The sequence below is a fragment of the Lutjanus erythropterus genome, chromosome 1, assembly GCF_056507025.1.
Source record: "Lutjanus erythropterus isolate fLutEry1 chromosome 1, fLutEry1.hap2, whole genome shotgun sequence".
Classification (NCBI taxonomy): domain Eukaryota; kingdom Metazoa; phylum Chordata; class Actinopteri; order Lutjaniformes; family Lutjanidae; genus Lutjanus; species Lutjanus erythropterus.
The window spans coordinates 23,461,697-23,485,478 of NC_139317.1; the positions used below are offsets into that span (position 1 = coordinate 23,461,697).

The window sequence follows — 23,782 nt, forward strand, 5'->3', positions numbered from 1 at the left end:
GAATAATATGCTCAATTTCTGCCATATTCTGCCAATAAATCTCTGTAAATCCCATAAAGTGGGCCTTTAAGTACCAAATAAAACTTTTTCAGTAGCAGGAGAAAATAAATTGTGTTTCTTCACTTTGCTGATTTCTGCCAAGTAGTAGAGGTATGTTGACTGCAAGTGATAAAACCCCACAACATTCAAAAGAGGAGTCCCAACCAGTGCAATTTATGCTCATACTTTTTTAATGTATCACAATGAGCAAGAAACATACTTGATGAAATATTTTCAAAGGAGTATATTCAATTACCATCTACAATCAACTTAACTAGGACAACAAGGTTTTGTGACAAAAGTTTCTTTAAAAGTCTGAAGTTCCATGTGGTTGTATGTATGTTAGTTTCCATGTAATTTGGTACAGTTTGGAAATCTTCATCATATAATTACAGTAACAAAAAAGCTAACAAGACTACAGTATAGAAAAGACATCAAGAACAACATTTTTGGTTTAACTTGCTCTTTTTTGTACATTGCAAGGCTGTTTTTTTCTACCCTCGGATGGGCTGCCTGGAGCCACAGAGCCATGCTTATGAGGCTCGAAGGAGGAGTAATTCAAGGAAAACAAAAAGAAAAAACTAAAAGCATAAAAAAACATTGTGGCACCAGAAGTCACAAAAGGAACAGAGAGCTCCAAGTAACAGTTCATCTTTGAAGTTTGGAGCAAATGGTTGTTTGGTTGTTAGTTTGGTTGTTAATTTTGGTTAATACGCTTTTTTAGTGTAACTGCCTCTTTAAAAATGACAGCTTTGAGAACCCGTCCCCTCTCTCTGTTATTAATTTCTCTTTTTAGATTATGTAATCAACAGAGAGAGGGGTGAGCCGCCATTTGACTGGAGAGAGCTTTTACTTGTCAATCAGAGACAAGCACAAGGAAATGAAACGGGTAGCAACATGAACTGGGAGAAATGAAGCAAGCATCTCTGTCCATCCTGTCCTGAAATTTGGAAAATGTCCATCAAAGAGCAGAAGCAGAGGCAGAGCTGGAGAAAGAAAGAGACAGACAGAAAGGAGAAAGAGGCAGCTGGAGCCACTTAAGTTCAGTTTCATCTAAGGACTTTTCCTCTCTGTCTCACACATGTCCATTGGTTCCAGAGTCCATTCCCATTACAGAGTTGTCAGTAATCAAATAAGGAGGTGGTTTTAAAGCTGTTTCGAGCCTGCCTTTGGCTCCCATGCCCAGTTTTGGTGTGCCCACAGCCTCTCATGTCCTCCTAATGAGATCTCCAAAGCTTCCCAGAGTCCTTTTTTTTCTTTTCATTCCTTCTTCATCTCAAAAAAAAAAAAAAAGAAAAAAAAAGAGAAAAAGTTGATGTCTTGTTTTAAATATATCTATATCTGTATACAGGTACACGTTCGTTTTCACAGTGGGCAAAAAGATGACCTCTACAGCAAAACCTTATCTTTATCGCTCTCTTTGTAAATGTCCATTAAAATCAAGTATCCCAATGTAAGTCAGTGGACACAATTATCCACAATAGCGTTTTGTGCCACAATAAAATATACACTTATCTGGGGCACAACTTGTAATTTTTCTTCTTTTTTTTGTTTCAACTGCATAAAGCTTTGGCCACATTCATATATTCAATCAAAGTAAAAACTGCTCAGTGCTTCGGTTTCATCTCATTTCAGATCATTATTTTCAAAATTTGATTTTCTAAATTTCAGTTATATAATCCAGCTTTGTGGTTCAGTTTGTTTTGGTGTGTAACATATAAAAAAAAAAGGCAAACAAGAAAAAAAATTGAATTGATGCTGGCTCTTATGAAACACACATACACACACACACACACACACACACACGCACACATGCACGCACGCACACACGCACACACACACACACACACACACGCACACATGCACGCACGCACAAACAAACCCACTCTGACACATAGTCCATGCTGGCTGAATCTAATGTGGAGACCTCAACTTTGTCTTCCACAAAAGAGCCCAAAAGATTACACTTTGGAAATAAGAGCGCTAACAGTATCATTGAGACAATGAATATAAAGAACATCATCACACCATAAAGTGGCCAGGTCATATTTTTTGTTTTCGTTTCTCAATTTCAGCAATTCAAATTAAAGCTAGTGTTAATTTATGATAAAAAGTAATATACAGAAACTAAAATAAAATACAAATACTTATAAGAAAATAACAATACATGTCTGACATTGTCTGAAAATTAAAATAAAGCTGTACAACTTAAGAATTTTCCAAAATAAGAAAGTACATAACAGTATTTTAGGGAACTGGACTTTATAGAGAAATAGCAAGCTTGCAGACCAAATCTCACGACTTTCAACAGCATGCTGTGGTATTAACACCAGATCACATTGCTCTGCAAGATGAAGCACTTTAAACACACTTCTGGGATTGTGCCGTGTATTCATTGGGACGAATATATTGGCTATACAACAGTGGCCAAAAAGTAGTTCTTCACAAATTTAAATATGTCTTGGTTTTGGTTTTAAAAAATAAAAATTTTAGTTCATTGGATCATCAGTGAGAGGGTGGGGGTACCTATGCACAACCATTTCCATTGCAATAAAATGACGTGGGTGACTTCTTTGGGCATGAAAGCATCCTAGCTATCTGAAATCAAGGGACATCTTCAAAAAACCTCCTACTTTTTCCAGAAATAATGCTTTGGAATGAAGATGTCCCTCAAAAACCTGTAATCTACTCGTGGAAGTGGCACCCTGCAGACTCGAGGGACAAGTCACTGTGGATTTCCCAGGAACGGGGCAACGACACCTCAGCAAAACAGCCATCATTTCCCTCTGAGACTAGTTGTAAGTTGACTGGCATAAATGTTACTAAACCTATGAGACGCATCAGTACCAGATGTATTATATACATTTTTTGGTAACCACTATTACTTGCTTAACAAGTGAGCAACAACCTTGACTGGATGGAGGGATTTTCAGCAATGTTCCATGCCAGCACAAAATGACATATGGAGGTCACTTTGTTCAGCAACCAATGATGCAAAAATTTACACAACAGTTTACAGTCACTTTAAAAATGAGAGAAAAAAAATAGATTGTGACAATTAAAAGCAATTAAATGAAATATGATCAGTCCTTGCTTAAGAAAAATCCATTGTGATATTTGGAATGCACTGTTCTTTACAAACGTTATAGATCATTGGCTTTAAACATTGGTCTGTTCAAAAAGAAAATCGGCAAAATGTCCTTTGGAACATATATTCACAGTCTTCAAAGTTCCGTTTTTGCAACAAGAAAAAAAAAAGGTGTTGCAGAGGCAAGAAATTGGTTTATTGTTTGTTTTAGTTAAAGCTTAGCCAAAAGCAAAATGAGCATGCATCTAGGTACTCTTTTTTTTTCTTTCAAAATTCTACATTAGCAGCAAAACGTATGTCCTTGAAGACCAGACCTTATACATTTTCTTAAAAAAATGGACATTTGAATGTGACAAAAAAGTCAAACAAAGATTAATAACCTCTATCTTACAAACTGCAATGGCTCTGTAACGGTGCTACTCCACAATGCAAGGACAAGGGCCCTTTTTGGTTTTTGGTATTTACGTAAAAAAGCCACCTGTTTGCTTGCAAAGAAGCAAAAACGGCAACTCTGATGCGTACTCCTTTATCTTTTAAAACTTTGTTTTCTTTCCTCTAAAAACAGCAACAAATTCTCAAGTATAAAGAAGCCTCTTTTCTCATATTTATGCACCAATGGTGAAAGTGTTTAGTCTTTGGATTTTCTTTTTGTCTTAAAGCGTGAGAATTATTATTAGTATTCTTTTTTCATTTTCATTTATGACAACAAAAATGTCAAAATGAAATAAAGACTGTAGCCACACTACATGAAGAACAAAAGACCTGCTTTGTAGTGTACATATCTACAAACACAGGAGAGCAGAGAAAAATAAGTGCGAAGAGAGGAACAAGTAGAGTGAGAAAGAGGAGTCAGACAGTGATAAGTGCACAAAGGTAACACAAAAAATTAAATAAAATAAAACTTTCAATATTTCACCCAGGATCTTTTCTGCTTTGGTTAGCACAACACCAACCAAACCATAAAATTTAAATAATTCTAAAAGAGGATCCTGCCTTTTCAGGAGGGGCATTTGGGTGAATGTTTCCCAAGAAGTTAAGAATAAGACAGAAATAAAGTTGAGATAAATTACCTGTCCATAATCTAGTCTATCGGAATGACCAAGACAACATCAAATGAAGCGTCTTAAAGTTGGACAATACAAAAGCTAAATGTACACAAAGTTTTTTTTCAACCTACCATACTGTTTAAATTCATTTCCAATGCAACAATCTACTTAACACCAAAAATGTTCATATCTATCATAAATACAGAAGGTTGTTTTTTTTTTTTTTTAATCAAAACTCTTTTAATCGCCCGTTATTATGTCTGCAATGCTCTCCTTGTCTGGGTGTAATGGGACTGTGACCCCCCCCCTCCCCCCGCCCCCTTTAAAAAGGATTTCTAATGTTAAAATCAGCAAATCATTTACCCTTTTTGAATGCCCAGAAACAATGCCTTATTAAAATTTCAACTTAAATCTTTCTGTTATTAAATCAAAAGAGAAAAAATGTTCATCTCCTGTTGGAAACAAAAGGTGTAAAACATGGATTTCTGTAACAGAAAAACATCTGTGAGCTGTTGACCTGAGAATAAAATAGACATTACATTATTCTTTTACTTTTGCAAGCCATTGGTATCTGAATGCTTAAATAGCAAGAAAACTGATAGACTATTCTCCCATACAGTACATACTGGCTTTTTGTGACTGTGCTATTAAGTAGAAATTATTACAAAACAAAGGGACAGCTTGTTGACGTGTATTTCTTTAAAAGGGTTCTTGGGCCGTTTGTCAACTTTGAGGCAGTCCATTGCCATACAGTACAGCATTCCTCTACCATTACCCAAAACATAACTGCAGCGATCTTTTCTATTCTCATATATTAGTATGCATGTATTTCAGTTGAGTAAAAACAAAACAAAAAACAAAACAAAACAAAACAAAACAAACAAACAAACAAAAAAAAGAAAACCAGCATGTTGATATGGGAAAACAATCCACTAACATTTAAATTTTTGGTTACAAGCTTTGGAATTGCAGTTAGTCTTTACACATCTTTTTCTGAAATTGGTTTGTATACTTTTAATGTATTTTTAACATTGCTGCTTTTTATGTTTTTTCCATTTGTGATTTTTTTTTGTCTTTTTTTTAGTGTTTTTTAAATATTGTCCATCACTGAAAGCTCTTTTACAATCTGATGGAGTCTGTTCCTACACTAGCAAGATTACTACTACAACTACTACTGTCTTTGACAAAGCCAGGCTGCTGCGGCTCCTCTGCCGTCCTGCCCAGCCTGTCCGCTGACTTCTGACTGCTGTCAGAGTCAGACTCGTCGGTAAAGACGTCTGTTGGTATCGAGGTCTGAACTCCTGAGGTGCTCAATGAACTTGAGGTAACCGTTGAAGGTGAGGACATTGGAGGAAAAGAGGAGGAAGAAGAGGAGGGACTGGCATTGGGCTTCCCAGCTAAAGCTCTGGAGAAAGGGGCCTGGGGCCATGGTTTGCCGGCAGCTGTGGTGTTGAGTGGGGTGGTCGAGGAGGAGCACAGGGAGGAGGAGACAGCAGAGGATGGCATGGTGGCTGATGTTGTTGGCGGGGGAGGGGGGCTGCTGATGGGATGAGTGGCAGACTGCGAGGTAGATGCGGTGTTAGGATTGGGGAAGCAGGCTGAAGAGTGAGGTAATAAACTAGTAGCGTGCTCTTTGGCATTTCTGGCTGATCGCTTGATTGTTCTGTGTTTGTGCAATGCCGATTCCAGGTGTTGACTGAGTGCTTTCTCCCCATCCAACGTAGTGTCACAAGCCAGGCAGTCATAGAGACTTCCAGCCCCTGCACCTACGCCACTGGGGACACGCAGCAACATCTCTTGCAGATTTGCCACAGACTGACCGAAAAAACAGTTAGATTTAAGGTGGGTAATAGCCGCTTCTTCCTTGGTGAACACTGCTTGACACTTGCGGCATGCCAGTTTATACTGCACCTTGGGGACGATGTACTGGTCTAGATGGGGGTCCACAGCTTTGCCATCCATCTCGTTCTGCTCGGAGGGTACTTTATTATGAGAAGAGGAGGAGGAAGAGGAGGAAGTGGGGGGTTCACTATGGGGGTTGCCCTTTTGCTCCTCTGTTTTCACTGGATCTTTGGCAGATTCTTTGCGATCCCCCAAGGTTTGTGGGGGAACTGGAGTTTGGCTCGCCTTGGGTTGCTGGATCTGTTGAAGCTGCCGCTGCTGCTGCTGTAGTGCCTCCTGCAAGCTCTGCTGATATTGCTGGTAATGCTGCAGCAGGGACCCTGGAGACAGGCCCATCAGTGCTTGTGACAATGCTGGGTTGTAAGGGAAGAGACTTTCCATACCATACATTGGCTGCAGGTAGCCCCCTTGGAGAGCCCCAGGGATTTGCGGGGTGTAATATGGGGAAAAGCCAGGCATGAAGTAGGGCAGGAACTGGTTTGTGAGGAGAGCTGTGGGGTCTGATGCCAAAGCAGCCTGCAGAGCCTGAAGCTGGGCAGGGTCTACCACATACTCCATGCCAGGTGTGGGCATAGAGGTGGCAGGTACAGCTGTGTCGGGCTTCTCCTTCTTAGCACTGGCAGCAGAGGTGGAAGGGGCGGGGGTGCTTCCAGTTGACGAAGGGGTTGGGGGCTTCTCTGTCTTTTCCTTGGGCTTCTCCTTCTCTCTTACACTCTCAGTGTCACGTTCTTTTGTGAGTTCAGGCCGGGAGCTGGACTGGGTAGTTGAGGAGGTGGAGTTGGATGTGGAGGTGGGGCTTGAGTGGGAAGCAGACGTGTTGGTCTGGGCTGGGCTGGATGCGGCAAGAGACGATGAGGAGGGAGGCTTGTTGGGCAATCCAGATGTGGGGAGGCTAGGTGAGGGAACACTGGCACCAGGCATGTTCAGGAGGTTTGAAGGTTTTGGAGGAGTTAAAGCTGGAAATTTTTCAAACACAGACAGATAATGAAGAATTAATAGGTATATTTCTTTGATGGATTTGTTTGAAGTTTATTAAACTTAGAAAATAGAATATAACTTGCTTCATCATGTTAAATACACAGAAAAACTACATGAAAATTACTATGTGAATGATAAGCTCATTTTATCTTCAGAAAATAAAGTAAGTCAGAGTGAGCAATTTGTTCTCTCTATTGTGGAATTTGTGGCTCTAATAAATAACCCTTCCTAAATCCTGCCCCTTTTTGCTCTGTGGTCCAATAATAGTTGGGCAAGCTTGCAATGATGTTCCAAAAAGGGTAGGACTTAGGAAGGATCAATTAAGTGTTAGCAGACAAGGTTCTATATTTATTGGCACATGTCAATAATGGCAAAAAAAGACATATTACACATCCAATAGTATATATGTTGCGGTTTAAGTAAATACACATGACAGAATGACTGAGGGGAAGAGAAAGTATTTCAAGAAGAGTAGAAATATTGTGTTCTGGGTTTTACACTTAAGTACATTATGTGATTACTGAAGTTAGTAGCTGTTCAGTTGAAACCCCATTAGCAACTCTGCACCTCAAATTATAGCTGTATATCAGTGAGTGAATGCTGAATGTTGACGTACCTGAATTAGATGAGTTAAAGCTGGAGAGAGAGGGGCTGCCAACCCCTGGCAAAAGGACAGGTGGGATGCCTTGTAGATTTGGATAGGCTGACTGGAGATTCAGAGCCTGCATTGCAGGGTTATCGAACATTCCCTGCTGCTGCATGGCCTGCTGCTGTGCCAGTCCTAAAACTTCATTGGCCTTCTTAATGCGGTCCATCTCTTGCTGGGCCATAAGTTGGCGGACAGTGGCTGGGTCAAAGTATTCTTTTTCCTTATCGATCTGGCTGCCAATAGTATCCTTCACCTTAGAGATGTGTTGCTGGGAGAAAATGTGATCACGGACAGAGAGGCGAGCACTGTACTTGACACCACACAAAGTGCATTCAGTCTTCGGCCCCTCGTAGGATGTCTGATTTATTCCGAAGTGCTTGGCCATGTTGAGCTTTGCCTTTTTCTCCTTGGCACGGGCATTTTGAAACCATACCTGAACCACTCTCTTTGGAAGTCCAATGTCATTGCCAAGTACCTCACATTCCAGCATAGTGGGCGTCCTGTAGTCGTTAAAACAGGATTTCAGCACTTTCAACTGAAGGTTAGTCATCTGGGTTCGGAAGCGCTTTTGGCCAGGTCGATCGCCGCTGTCAATGCTCCTGCTACCTGAGGCTCCAGGACTTGGTGAGCAGGGGTCAGCGAGGCTGGATGTCTCACTGTGGTCAATCATGTGTTCATTTTCATAGTCCTTAGCATAATAGCTTGTTGCAGGGCTTACCAGCCCTGAGGACATGTGGTCATCATTTTCAAGCATGGGGACTGAGCCCCCAGACTTAGACATGTAATCACCACTGTTTTGGCTGTGCTTTGCATCAGCACTGTCATTATCAGCATTGGCCTCATCACCTGTGGTGGTGTCTGTGATGGCAGTATTCACAGAAGAACAGTCGTCATTATCCAGTTTGTTCTGATCGAAGCTGAGGTTCACAGAGGACATGCTTGCCATGGCACTCTCAAAATCTTCCATTCCCTCAACTTTAATTGATGAAGGGCTCAGCAGAGCCCTAGGAGACAAATCCATGCTTTTGTTCACTGGTGACATGGAGGAGCTTTGTCCATCACTGTTTGACGGGGCCAGTTGGGAGTAGCTTGCTGTCTCTAGAGCATCTATTTTTATTTGCATGCCCTCCTGTTCAGGTAACACACCAGTGAGAGCCAAATTATATCCAGCACGTTTGGCTTCGTGCCAGTGACGAGACCGAATGTGTGCCTCAAGAGCAGTTTTTGCTTTGAAAAGAGCCCGACAAAAAGGGCACCTACGATGAGCCTGAGCTGGCCCAACTGCTCTAAATTGGCCTTTTCTCTCTCTAGCTCTGGTATTTTGAAACCAGACCTGCACTACTCTCTTTTTTAATCCCACCTCATGAGCAATGTGGTCAAGCATTTTGCGTGTAGGATTTGAATCTAATAAATACTTCTGATAGAGGATCTCTAGCTGCTCAGGGGTGATGGTGGTTCTGAGCCGCTTGTCTCTCTGTGGCTCCTCTCCACTATTTGTGCTATCGTTCTCTCCTGGGCTGGTGCCAGCTTTCTCCTCTAACTTCCTCTTCAGGGAGTTCATGGTGGAGGTGGGGGTGGACGGAGAGGTGGCAGAGCTGCTGGGAATCTGTGGCATTGCCCCAGAGAGTAGCTGGCTCGCCAGCAGAGGATTGCTGGGATCAAATAGCATGAAAGGCATGTCAATTGGACGGTCGAGGAATTGAGGGTGGATGAATTGATTTTGCACAGAAAGGAAGTGTAATTGCTGGTGTTCCTGCCAGTGCTCAAAAGAGGGGAAGCCAATCTTACACTGCTCACACTGGTAAGGGATCATCTGCTGTGCCAGTTGTTGTGTGGCAGAGGTCAGGTGGGCATTGAGGCTCATGTGGGAGCTTTGCGATGAGGCCTGGCTTGTCTGAGAGGCTGAGGGACCACACTGCTGTTGTTGCTGAGAGAATGAAGGAGATGAATGTTTTATGGGCTTGGAAATAGTCTGAATCTTCTCTTCTCTTTGAGGTCTATGGTGTTGCGCCTCAGACTGGGGTTGATGAACAATTTCCTGCTTGATAGAGGTTTGGTTTTCTCGTGGATCAGCAGAAATTTCTGGCAACTGCTTAGGCTTCTCATCGTAGAGGTTTGAGCTGGTTGCTGGTGATGCCTCCTCTTTCTCAGTGGATGGGAGGTGTGAGAATGCTGAAGTGGAGGGTGGAAGCGGGCAGAGACTTGATGAGGAGGGCATTGGGGTGTGACAGGAAGACCCAGAGGGAGTATAACATTCATTTGAAAGATCCAGTGAATCCTCATTTTGGCTGTCATACTGTCCATCCTCATCTTCATCTTTGTAACACAGCTTCTTTTGGTGTTTTATTAGATCAAATATACGCTGGAAAACCAGACTGCATTTCTTGCACTGGTAGTTCAGATTTGAGGTGCGAATATAGCGGTCATTTGACAGTTCTCGTCTTTCACCGTCTTTTCCTCCATCACCCTGGTTTTCATAATTCTTCCTTGCCTTCTGCCGAGCATTTTGGAACCACACAACAATAACACGTGTGGGGAGGCTCAGAAGGTTGGAGAGCTGTTCAAATTCATCATCTTTAGGATAAGCGTTTGCATCAAAGAAGTCTTGAAGTACTCTTAGCTGGTAGTCAGTAAACCTCGTCCTGGATGATCTCTTACTTCCATATAAATCGTGTTTGGGAGGTTCAGGGGAAGGAGGTTTAGAGTCAACTTTTGTTTCTTCTAAGGTTGTTGTTGGTGGATTATTGAAGTTGTATGGTGAGTCTTTGTTGCGCTGCCGCTCTTTGAACAGGGTGTTTCTGAACCAGTGCTTTATGACTTTCTGTGGCAGCCCTGACTTGTCGGCCATCTCTTTGATCTGCTCCTCATTTGGTGAGTTGTTGATATCAAAGTACTGTCGCAGGACCCTCAGCTGGTCATCTGTGATGCGTGTCCGTGGCCTCTTGTTCTGCTGCTGCTGTAGCATGGCTGGTGTGAGCTGTTGTTGATAGAGCTGGGCCAGGTCTGAGGCCAGGCTTGGCTCCACAGATGGTAACTGGGGAGGCAACTGAGAGGGCAAGGACTGGAGAGACATGGGCTGCATCATGAGCGGAGAGAAGAGGGGCAAATCCATTGGCATGGGGATTTGTGCCATTGGAACTTGAGGCTGGGGGGTAGGTACAGTTGGAGGCGTGAGCGAGGCAGCAGAGACAGGAATATTTGGTGTGGGAGCTCTTTGGGGCGGAGGAGGAGGTGGAGGTGGAGGAGGAGGTGGTGGAGGAGCTGGAGCAGCCTCTGGTGTAGGGGGCCTCAGTGGATAGAGTTTATCATAATGCTCTCTGTATTCCTTGGCAAATCTCTCAAGGGATCGAAATGGAAAGAAAGCCTGGTGGATATGCTCCTGGTGACTCTTTAGAATCAGTATGTTTGAAAACAGCTTGCCACAGGCTTCACATTCCAGTTTCTCTAATCCCTCAATGGGGTCCACCACTCTTGTTATCCCACCTGGACCACTTGATCCTGTAGGTCCAGCTGTCTTTTTCTGAGCTTTCTGTTTATTTTCATTGTACTGAATTACTAACTCAAACCCAAAATTTTCCAGCAGGGCTTTAGTTGCATTTCCTCGAGCATCTGAAGCAATCCTTGGTGGAGGCAGGCCAGTATCGTGGTTTATGTTTATTGAAATATGCTGAATGTCCTTCTTTTCTTTCGACTTGCTGTCTGTAGAATCCTTGTTAACATATTCTTCATTTTTTTCAGCCGTGTCCTTCTCTCTTTGTATTTCTCTGTCTTTCTCATTCTGAGAGGAGGAATGTCTTTGCTTTTTTTCAGCATGTTGGAGAAGAGACGCATTCTGTTGCAGCAATGCCATCTGCCCCTGAGGCTGTGAGTGAGACTGCTGCTGTTGTTGTTGCTGCTGTTGCTGTTGTTGTTGCTGCTGCTGTTGCTGCTGTTGTTGTTGATGTTGCTGCTGAAGGTGGTGGTGCATCAACTGCTGCTGCAAGCAACTCTGCTGGGCCTGCTGGGCTGAGTTTTTCAGATCCTCCAGCAGCGAGGAGGTGGAGGATCCTGCTAGACCAAGTGAATTACTGATGCTGATCTCTGGGTTCAACTGAAACTCAGCTCCAGGGATGTAGAAGGGGAAGAGCAACTGCTGCTGTTGCAGGGGGAGAAGTGCATCAGTTGTCATTGGGAAGTGCTGCAGAAGTGCTGGGTTGAATAGCTGTGATTGTAACAGAGCAGCCTGCTGCTGGAGCTCTTGCTGAAGCTGGGCTTGAGCTTGGGCTTGAGCCTGGGCCAACTGCTGCTGTTGCTGAAGCTGCTGCTGTTGTTGTTGTTGTTGTTGTTGTTGCCCCCTAGCAGACAGCATGTCTGTAAATTTAGACTTTTTTACTTCGTGGTTCTCAGATGGTGAGGAATGGCAGCTCACCGAAGAATTTCCAAGGCTTTCAATGCTATGAGACTGGCTCATGTGGTTTCCTCCAAGAATATTTTGTTGAGCTGTCTGAGACCCAGAAGAACTGTGGTTGGTAGAGCTAGTAGCCGAGTTGCTGGCTGGGCTTGGACTAGATGTTGATGTGCTGATGCTGGACCCCCCGCCACTTAAGCCAGTAGCACTTGCAGAACTAGTGATCCCTCCTGCTGCTTCCAGTTTGGCTGCCCTGGCTTTGGTCTGGTGTAGAACAGAGCGCATGTGGATCTCCAGGGTAGAGCTCTGGCTATAAGCCACGTTACAAGTGCTGCACTTGAATGGCTTGTTGTCAGGGCTGCTGGTAGGCTCAGGCTGGCCAGTCGTGGACTCCTGAAGAGCCCTCTTCACCTTGTGCAGGTGGGACACAGAGTTATAGTGAACCAGAAGGATGTTCTTTTGTGTAAAAGACTCTTTGCACACAGTGCACTTGAAAGGACGAGATGGATCCAAGAACTTCTCCATAGTGAAGTTGGGGCCTTTTCTGAACGGTAAAGCACGTTTAGGTTCAGATCCAGAATCTTCCTGCAGGGAGCCAGAGTCGCTGCCTGTTGGGCTTTGCTTTTCCTCCGGGTCACTTTCATCTCCCTCTTTGTCATCTTCTCCCAAACTTGCAGGCTCCTCTCCGAGGGATGGGTCAGACATTACCATAATGTCACCATTCATCAATAAGCCCCCATAAAGCTGCTGGATATCAGCTTCACTCAGCTCCAGATGGCTGGTTTCTAGATGTTTCTTCAAGGCCTGTAGTGTTCTGAAGCTCCGTTGGCAGAGGCAGCACATGGTGGCTGCCCTGATCACATGGTACTGTGAATGAAGCTGCAGTTTCTCTACAGTCTTGAAGGCCAGGCTGCACTGGTTACAGCGGTACTTGTAGACATGCCGATCTGAAACAGGCAGCTGGGGCCTTTTGTTGTGAACTTCATTGAAGTGCATCTGGAGGGAGTTGGAGGACTTGAACACTTGATTACAGCCTTTCTTCCAGCACAGGAATCCTGTGGCATCATCCCTCTCTGACTGTTGGTCCTCCAGAGGTGACTTGCGAGCTTCAACTATTTCTGTAGGAAGTGACACTCCCCTCTCTGGATCAGCATCTGATGCATCTGTGAATAAATAAGCCACAAGAAGACAGCAATTAGTTAATCTGTTACTTATCTATTAATTAATTAGGTTAATTTTTCCACAGTAATGTCAATAAAGACATTAAAGCACTCAACGTGTTAGTACGCCTGGGAAGGTGGAAAAAGTGGTGACTAATTATAAAGCCTGTGAATACCAACCATCACTCATAGTGTCTTGTTGTGAATGAAGGTCTTAGCATGAAAAAGTGCATTGTCTTTCCTTACACTGTCTGTGAAAAATGTAATGAAACCATTACCGACACAGTTCTTTTGTAAGACACTAGTTTCTGAATAATTGTTCTTTATTTCCACTCCATGTAATAACAGCTACTGATTTAATATTGTACTTGTGAAGGTGATACATCTATGTTTAATCTCATTTATTGTATATTTGGCTGTGATTATACAGTGTGATTACATACACATTGCATAACATGTAGGTAATATTACTGTAACTGCTGTTTTTAGAAAAAAAATGCATGATTTTATATGTAAGAAAAGTGATATACTCTAAATTAAGCTCCAAATTTTCTTAATGGAGTCAGACACTAACCAGCTTGCTTCTTTGTATCTTCAGAGTTTGAGTTGGCTGTGGCATGAGGGGTGCTCTGGGACTCTCTGTCTGGACTTGGTACAGGTATGAACATGCTGGCTGGCAGTACTTCACTTGCTGTTACCTGGAAAACAAAGCACAAAGGAATTCTAGGGTGAATAACGCTGCTGAGTGATAATGTAATTTTAGATTTCAGTTTAAACAATTACAGGAAAAGACACACAAAAGAACACACAAAGCAGTAACCAAAAACAGGGTTAGACAGATTACATAATGTATACTATAACTATTTTACATAGCACTTATGATCACTGATGATAATCATAAAAATCATGTGAGTCAATGCTGAGATCTTCACACATTTCTGTTACTTTTCATATAAATCACTCAACAAGCACATATGTAAACATGCATTAACACAATCATAACTATACAGTTTACTTTGTCTGACATGCACAGAATGTGACATTTCACAGTCCTGTGTTGGTATGTGCTGATTTAAGTTCTGCTGCAGCCATTTAGGATGATGGACCTTGTGTCATACACTGCATACATTTAAATAGGCCTGCTGAAAAAAAGTAGGAAAACTACATCCAGAAATCTAAAACTTTTAAGGCTAACTTCAGAAATCTCAGCAGTACAGTTGTAAGTGCCAATTAAATAAAAAATTATACCATTGAGCTAAATTAGATTGTATGCTCCTTGATAAAACAGGGAAATCAAAAGAAAAACAATTTCATTGCTGACAAAAGGGAATGCATTTTAAATAAATAAAAAAAACATCTACTACTATTACTTTTCTAATTGGAACATTTCAAGGACGAATAAGTATTGATTTCAAATACAGATAGGAATTCAGGTTCTCCCTGCTCAAAAGGTTGGAGTCAATCATGTGTGAATGACAGAAAGCAACCTCTGTTTATTCTGCTGCTCTCCCCCAACTTTCTTCCTATTTCACAGCCTCTTTTCAGCCCCAAAACCTGATAATTCATCACAACCACTCATTAACAGTTCCCTATTTAACAAAAATCATCGGCTGAAACAGGCTGAGGCTGGAAGATGAGGCCCTGTCTTTTTCACCTTTCTTCAATTAATTTCACAAACAAAGCAATCAGCTTCGCTCTACGTGCTGCATTTCAATTCACACCACCTAGTCTTTTCTGTTTTGCTGCTGAATCTCAATTTTAAGACATTTTTCACCCATCACTCCAAGCCTAAAGACTTACTGGTTGTCCATTCAAGTGATATTAAATATCTAAATCACTTCCACTGTAACCACAATGACACTGATTCAGTTCTAGATGGAGACACTTTTTTTTAATTCTGCCTCTCCCTCGGCTGTCTCTTCATGTGTCAGTCTATACTGTAAATCAAAATCAGAGCTGCCCAATTTTGGGCCCACAGGCCATTGGCCTGTGCTTTATGCAAAGCCTGTGCTTTATGCAAAACAAAGCATGTCAAGGTTTTTGACAATCAACTCTGCAAATACATCCTTATTTTAATTTTTTTTTAAATTCTATTTTAGATTTAGAGTATACATTTTCTATACAATAAAATATATTTAAATTTAATGCAATTTTAAGTAACATCAACACTTATGGGAAAGAATTTGGGCATACAAATTCAAATCAAAGCTGGCCAGAACATTATAGTTATTATACATATAATATGTAAACATTATGCATTCATAAGGATTAATATCTCAGTTACTGAAATAGAGATCTGATGGAACTTGTGTTGAAGAGCAGCAGAGTGCAGTGTCACATCTGTGTGGTTCATGCTCTGGTTAATTTACCATATGTGCCATATGCTTTCTAATCACTCCTCTAATAGGCACAGTGAGAACACAGCATACTGCAGCATGTCATATAGCCTACAGGCCAGATTCAAATAGAGCAGAATCATCCTCAAGCAACAGGAGTTTCAAGGTTAAGAAGAACAGAAAACAATTTCCATCACAGAATACAGCACTATGGTTGGTGTGGTCACAAATTTAGCAAAAAAACATTCAGCCAGTTCCTTCTTTGTTTTTGTTACCTCTCTATCTCTTCAAATTGAAAAGTGAGAAATTAATGCAACCAGCATGGAAAGTCACCAAACAAAACAAAAAAAGCAATCATTTACATTACAAAGTGGACTGTTTCTAGACAACTGCTTCATTAGGCGATTAGTGGAAAGAGCAGAGTATCCCAAGGTCACTTTTAATTTGGACCGCCTAATTGGCAAACATAGTTCAAAATGGCTATCATCCAGCCAGACTCAGAATTAATGAAGCACAATTATTTTCATTACCCCTATCTTACACAGACAGAAAATTAGACATAGAAAAAGAGAGGGAGGATGGCAGGAGTGTGTGTATATTATAAATATATACTGTACTATATATATGTACTGTATATGAGACAGAGAGGCATGAGAGACATGGGCTGGAAAGAAGAAGAGGGAGGAGGGAGTGCAAAGAAGCTAGGTGGATGAAGGGACGAAGGGTGGGAGAGTGAACGCATCATTATGCATGCTTGGCAAGAAATAAAAGTCACCTATTTCAGAATTAATTAGGCTCCTCTCCTCAGACATGTGAAAAGGATAAAGTACCTTTCCATCTGCATTCACCAGTTATAAAAAGGTGCTAGCTTTAATGTGTGTTATATTACCTCTGTTCTATCACAGCCCTCTTGTAGTGCTTCAGTACATTACTACCTCTATAAAAGAAATAAATATTGCCGTCTACCATACTAATGTGCTTGCCATTTACTTTCTAGATGGGGGATGAAGATGGCGAGGCAGCAGACAGAGCAATGTTTTACTCGGTGATTGTCCGGCCAGCTATTTAGCTTCACAGGATAGAGCAGAACAAAGATTTGCTCAGTGATTTATAAGAAAACAGGGCAAATAAAATTTTATTTCCCCTTGATGAGCATTAAAGGAAGCAGAGGAAGTATTCTCTCGAGGTAGAGAAGGGTGCACCAGTGCATTGCAGCTGATATAAATCTAACTTCAGGAACTGAGAGTCAGAGATTGCATGACTGAAGTTACAAACACTGCAATTTTTGCATCTTATTTCCTGTAGGAGTGGACCTGAACATTGACACAAAACAGGGCTTTACAATGAGGATTGCCTGTAAGTAAAATGTCATGTTGGGCTCATAAATCTGGCAACTCATTTGCCCGACTGCAACAAACTGAGACATTTGTAGACATCACCTTGGACTTTGAATATGGATGGACATTTTTCACTGTTATACATTTTATAGGCATTGCACCTTTTACTTAAGCATGATGATTGATTTTAGTCTTTGTTGTTATTTTATACTTACTAATAAATAAAACAGTTTGAACAGGGGCAAGTAAAAATTGACTTTGGGCTAACAGACTTCTGATACAATTAAAGGATGTATAGACTCATAAAACCTATAATCCATCTCAGTCATTACTTGTGACCCATTAGAAGTGTGTGGTGGCGACTTTATCTGCAGAGAGACTGCCTGTATTTACTTATTTTCGCATTGTTTTGCTGTGCTTGGGATGCTTTAACAACCAAAAACAGTACCAGTATTTGACGTCCTGGTAATGAGACTCAACAGTCAACTATCTTTCTGATGCATTTACGAACAGCTCAGTCAAATCATACTGATTCTACCTTTAAAAAAAACATTAATGTTGATCCCAGCAAAATTTTAAAACGGTGTATTGTTTTTTTCACATTCCATACATATTTGCATTTTCTGTATGAGACTTGATTTTGGTCTGATTTGTAGTGAGTAATAACATTTCCTTTGCTTTTACTTGAATTTCATGAAGCGGGGAAACTGTTCATTAAATTCTGATTAATCTGTGTCACAATTATTTTAACATATTCATAATGAAAGGCTTTGTTTTGACTCGCTCACAGGTGATCATAGACATGGCGAGAATGTCAGTGTAGTAATAAATGAACTGGGGGAGCTAAGAGACCTGCTCATCTTGAAATCATTAAAAAAATACAAAAACAGATTATGGAGTTCCCCTCCCCAAATGACTGTGATTAGAAGAGAGCTGTAAAAAGGGGCTCTCTGATGATGGGCACATTAAGACAATGAAAAAGAGGAGAAAAAATATGCATCTTACAAAGCCCAATCATTCCAAATGAGCCAATGGGATTGCCTGCAGCCATTTCACAATTAACAGCATTCTTTGTGTTTGATAAAGGACTGAATGTTGGCAATTTGGTAGAAGGAAGACTGGAATGACAATTGTTCTCACAGCGAGACAGCCATTCCAGGGTGAAGGATTGATTAAAGAGCGAGTGACTCATCTCCTTAGCATTGCTGAATCCTTTCACTGGTCCTTGACCTGACCCATAGACTGGACATAATGTGTATAAGTAGCAAAACACTGGGCCTATACAACAGCACAGCTTCCACCTAGCTGTTGTTTCCTTGCCTCTAACACAAAGTATAAATGACTGTGGGGATAATGACAGACAAAATATGTGAAAGAGTGGATAGTGAAATTGGAATCAAAACTTAGATTGCTGCTATGTATACAATACAGCTTACACAGGCAGCAAGGCCACACAATTCATCCTTTGTGCTTTTCCTCCCCTGCAATTCCCTGGTTTATACAAACTTTGGATAATGCATTACCTAAAGTACTTACACATTCTAATTGCTATGGTGCTGGATGATCAGAATAAAGACTGTCAAGCTAATACATACCAATCTAACAAAAACAGGTCAGCTTCACCTTGAAATATGCAGTTTGGTGAAGAAAAGGATTCAAAAGCATTCCTGGAAATATAAAAATGTAAACCAACACACACACACACACAGGACTTACTGTGGCAATAAGCTTATCAACACAGTCAGGAGCCACACTGTGGAGGTGTGTGAGGTGGAACTGCAGGTGGATCTTGTTGTTGAGCATGTCCTGGCATAGCGGGCAGCGTAACATGGGCTGGACAGAGTGCTGCGTCATCACGTGCATTCTGAGTCGATTCAGGTCCGTGTTGGTGAACTTGCAGTAGGGGCACTGGTACATCTGGGCGAAGGTAGAGACAGGAACAGAGAAAAAACAGATCCACTGATGGTTAATGGGGTGAAATGGGTGTGGTGAGCGAGGTGGGCCTGCCTCAAGAGGAGCTGCAGATCAGGCGGAAGATTGGGGCCCCCTTCCCTCCAGCAGGCAGATCCCTCTGATCACAGACAACTGTGTAATACTGAGCATGACTGAGTCTTGGCATCCACTTCAAAGTGCTCTCATCTGTCAAATACTATATTGATTTTCCACCTTATACACAATTAGCAGTGCAACTGCAGCAGAAAGGTTAAAATAATTTTGAGTAGATTTGAAAAAGAAGCCTGCATGATATAAAAAGGGTCAGCGAGATAACTAACTGACTAAATAACTAAGAATTATCAGAAGTATATTTTACATTTCTTCTTTTAATTGATGTGCAAGTTTCAGGCTTATAATGAGGGCTTGGTAATTGAGGAAGAGATAACCTTTAGCATGAATCCACTAATTCAAAGAGTTTTATGAACATCTGAAGACATCAGTGGTTTGTAACTCTCACCTGCTCCGAAGCACTCTTCTCCGCTGTCCTGGGACGCTTCGAGGAGAGTGGGCTCTCGGAGGTCTCTGACCGCGATGAGGGCCTTTTGGAGGGGATCGGGGAATCTGACTGGTGCCGTTCCGAATGGCCGGACACTGCTGAACACATTCACACAGATGCACACACACAAACACGGAGGATAGAGAGGAGAGCACATGTGTCAAGACGAGGTGAGGACTTGGCAGCCTGGGAGCGGGTCAATCAATAACGCTGTGGATAAAGGGCTTTGGAATGTCTTTCTTAAATGTGATATAACTGCATTTAATGGGAATTGGGCAGAGAAAAGTGTTGTTATCCAACTCATGTCTCTCACATAAAAAATAACACACAGTTTTCACTTCACATGCTGCAGGAGGAAAACTTACAAAGTGCTCTAACAGACCGCCTGTTTCGATGTCTGCTTATCAGGATGTCATATGACACCACAAAGAGCTAATGAAAATATTGTGCAACAGGGTACAACTTTAGGTTTAACACCACCCATATATAAATATGAGACAAGATAAACAAACATACAGGAAGAAGGTTACAGAGATCCACATCAGTCTATGACTGAACTTCAAACAAAACTTGTTTCTGTGATGACCTTTCTCAGATACTTCATGCCTGTATAACAGTTTATGGCTATTCATGTTTTGGACATGTGATGCTCAAATGTCAGCTTATGTCCAGTATTTTCAAGCTACAGTCTTGCATACATTCTATAGTGACCCAATATCATAATATAAGCATATTTAAAGGGACTGTCCTCCACAAAATCAAAAATTGACATTTTCCTTTTATTTGTACTGCTTTCTATCCATCTAGATCATTTTTTGTATGAGTTGCTGATTTCTGGAGATATCAGCAATAGAGATGGCAGTCTTTTCTCGAAATATGATGGGACTAGATGGCACTGATGCTCAAAGCAACAAAAAATACATTTGAAAAATTCAACAGCAGTGTCTCTTTCCAGAAATAATGACCTGGTTACTCAAGATAATCCACAGGCCTTGCTGTGAGCAGTTTCTTATAGGACCTATTTTCTTTCTACTAGAAAGAAAGTAGATGCAGCAGATTCTACTACAGAAAGAAAGTAGTTCTGGTAGATTTGACCATAGAAAGAAAATAGTTTCTACATGACACAGCTCACAATAAAGTCTGCAAGTTATGTTTATTAACCTGGTCACTATTTCTGGAGTGCTATCTAGTACCGTTATATTGGAGAGAAAGCTGACATCACTGTGGCAGATATCCAAAACTCAGCAACTCACACCAAAACAAACTTGAAGGATGAACTGCACTACAAGCAAAAGAAAAAAAATTTACTTTTGGATTTTGGTGTGAACTGTCCCTTTAAAAACAAAGCTTAACAGATGTAGGAAAGGTCTTCAATCATGTATATTTAACTACATTTTGTCTTTGTTATCACAGAAAGGATCCACAAGGAAGGGCAGAGGAAGACGGTAAAATTCAGATGTCTTAACCAAAAGTCACAGTTGCCAAAATTTACATTCACTTTAAAAAAGCGCTGAGGCCATTTTAAGGGATCGAGAAAGAAATGTTTTACAGTGCCTACAGTTTGACTGTTCAGCTCTTTGTTTCCATAAGCAGGGAGATGCCAGTGAAATTCTCTGTTTCTCTGGCATTTCTGTACCCAGCTAAGCCTTCTACAGTGTGTTGTAGTTCTGTGCAAGTGGACTGTGACAAAGAGAAAAAAAGAGGACAGCCAGATTAAAAACCTCTTTTCAAACCCCTGAGCAAATCTCGATATTTTCTCAAAGCTAGGTTGAACACGACAACAAGCTTTCATTTAACTCCAAGATTTTCGAGACATAAATACATGCCACTGGGCTCAAAGATGGCATCAAACTGATGATTAGTCATACCCGAGCATATTTACAGGATGCAGCCATGCTTTAGTGCTCACTGTGAAAATGTTAAAAAAAAGGGCGACAGTCATCGTCAGGTGGCTGCCAATCTTTGAAAAGGTTTCTATTATAATCACCTATATTATTACCTCAAGTATTTCCCTAGCTCACAAACAGCTAATACATCCAATGCAAACAGCAGCAATATCAACAAATGATCAGATCTTTTTACTTCCAAGTCTGGAGAGCAAGGTCTCATACAGCAAACCACAGAAAAAAACACTTCATAAAGAGAAAGAGAAACTGTAGGTGGCACACTGAACGGCATCACACTTGAGCACTCAGTTAAGCCTGGGCTCGCCGAGTAGCTAAATCCACATGGAGCCAGCATGGGGAAGCTGCAGGAGCACCACGCTTTGTCACCAGCGGAAAGAGTTTACTGCGAAATTTAAGAAGGTATCTTACCAACCCCTAACAAACCCATAAAGAGTTAAATTTGGCCTGATTTGTACAGTCCTGGAAGGGCAAATTGAGAACAGAGGGCACTGGGAGGGGGTGGTTTGGCGGGGGGTCAGGTTAAGCGGGGCTGACCACGCTCCTGTTCCAGACATTAAAATGTCAGCTCCAATCAGGACGAGGGCAGTTGAGCTGATTACCCAGTGGGGGACCTGGCTTTGGACAGAGTAGCCTGCGAGATCTCCCAGAGACACCGGGATCAGCCAGGGAGGCCCTATTAGGGTCCAGTCACAGTCAATCCTATTAAACACATCCGCCAATAAACAAAGGGAATGTTAAACAAAAGGAACCTCCCATTCCCTGACATTAACCTCTCAGTCATGGTACTGTCCTCACCAATTCCTCCTCCTTCCTCCTCAACTCCACTTCAGTCTGCTTCTACTCCCCCTGAACTCATCTCTCAAGGAAAACAAGGACGGTTGTCTGTGGTCACCTTCACTTTTCAACAACCTGCTTGCTCACATTCAATAAGACAAACCTGCTAGTATATATAAAGTATAATCTAAGTTTGAGGGTCTTGATTCCGTTCAATAATAATACATTTCCCTTCAAACCTTATTTCTCTTCCTGTTTACCTTTTGAATTAATCAAGAAACAAATCTCTGGCTTTTTGTCTCTCCATCAGCAGCTCAGTAATACTGTAAGTAACTTTTGACTTTTCACCAAAAGTAGTCTCAAAGTAGAGAAGGAAGAAAGCAAAGGAGCCAAACAGTAGCCTAAACCCAGCAGTATCTGTTAAACACTATTAATAGAGATGGGTGTATTGATTTTGCAGGATCGATACATAGATTCTCACAAGCTACTCATTTGTTATTGATTCTTTTCAAAAACTATCAATAATAAAATTACATAAATACAAAAGGTGGGTAGCTAGATCACTTACAAAGGCTTTCAGTATTGCTGTATACTTTTTGTCCCATAAACAGCCCTGACACACTGTATTTTGCTGGCCTGTGTCACATGAGTGTGGAAACCTATGAGATGCATTTGCATCAAATGTTACATGGTGTTGTGCAACTTTTCAGGTGTAGATAAAAATACAGCAACAATGCACTATATGTGACAAGAAAGTATCTCACAGCAGCAACACATGGACCTATAACCTTGTCAAACAGTAGTAATAATTAGACTTTTATTACTGTTACTCTAGTTTAGTAACACATCAGTGGTAACGCGAAACATTTTCATTAAATTCATTAAGTGCTCATATTTGCTTTTGTATTGAATTTTGTTGTTAATGACCGGCGTATGACATATGATTTTCTCTTCTTCTTTCTTTTTTTTTTTTTTTTTTTAAATTCAAATTATTTTAAGATATGACATACTCATTTAAACACTAAGAAAAAGGATTGGTATCATACTGAATTAAAAAGCACTTCAACACTTGGTTTTTACTGTAAAAGACAAAAACCTCAGCTACATTTCAGTTGTGTATGTGACTGAAAGAGACAAGTATGGCAGCTAATACGGCTGAAATATGCGCTGCATTCACTGAGAGTGGCTTAAAGTGTAAAAAGAAATTCTAAGACTCCATTGTTTCATGTGAGTATAAGAGCAGGTAGCGCAGGGCTACAAAGTGCACATACAGTGCAGAAAGTACATGTGGATTAAGTAGACACAAGTATCCTCTCAGCCTCGTGATTAAGAGGATAAACATAATTGATTATAAGTATAGTCCACTTTCACAATTACTCAGTAAGCATCAGAGAGGTGAAACAAGTGGCTGTTTATGCTAAGGTGCTGGAGAGCTGCCGTAGAAGGGCCCAAACCGGCTTTCTAGCTCAGGGTGTTTAATGTTTATGTGTGTTTGAGAGAGAGAGGGGGACAGATGGAGGGCTGAGGAGGCTTACTCAGATGCAGTCTCTCTCGTCACGGCCAATTAGGACTCCATAAATCTGATCAATCGCCTTCTCTTAAGAATCTTACACCCTGACACCACCACCGGCACCATGACTAACATCCAACTACTGTATCCTGTTTTTCCTCGTCAAGAGTGATGACAT

At 41.3% G+C, this 23,782-nt stretch overlaps 1 protein-coding gene across 2 annotated transcripts in view; it reads right to left on the reverse strand.

Moving 5' to 3' along the window:
- Positions 1 to 2,328: 2,328 nt before the first annotated feature.
- Positions 2,329 to 23,782, reverse strand: part of zfhx3b (zinc finger homeobox 3b) — a 174,062-nt gene continuing 152,608 nt past the window's right edge. Inside the window, exons 7-11 of one of the 2 annotated variants that reach the window (XM_084717403.1) lie at positions 19,375 to 19,508; positions 18,639 to 18,839; positions 13,824 to 13,947; positions 7,670 to 13,252; positions 2,329 to 7,031 (exon numbers count right to left, since the gene is read on the reverse strand). In XM_084717403.1, coding sequence (XP_084573529.1) covers positions 5,293 to 7,031; positions 7,670 to 13,252; positions 13,824 to 13,947; positions 18,639 to 18,839; positions 19,375 to 19,508 — 7,781 coding nt within the window. In that variant the 3' untranslated portion in view covers positions 2,329 to 5,292. Of the gene's footprint in view, positions 7,032 to 7,669; positions 13,253 to 13,823; positions 13,948 to 18,638; positions 18,840 to 19,374; positions 19,512 to 23,782 lie in introns of both variants that reach the window. The other variant, XM_084717394.1, reaches the window with a different exon arrangement.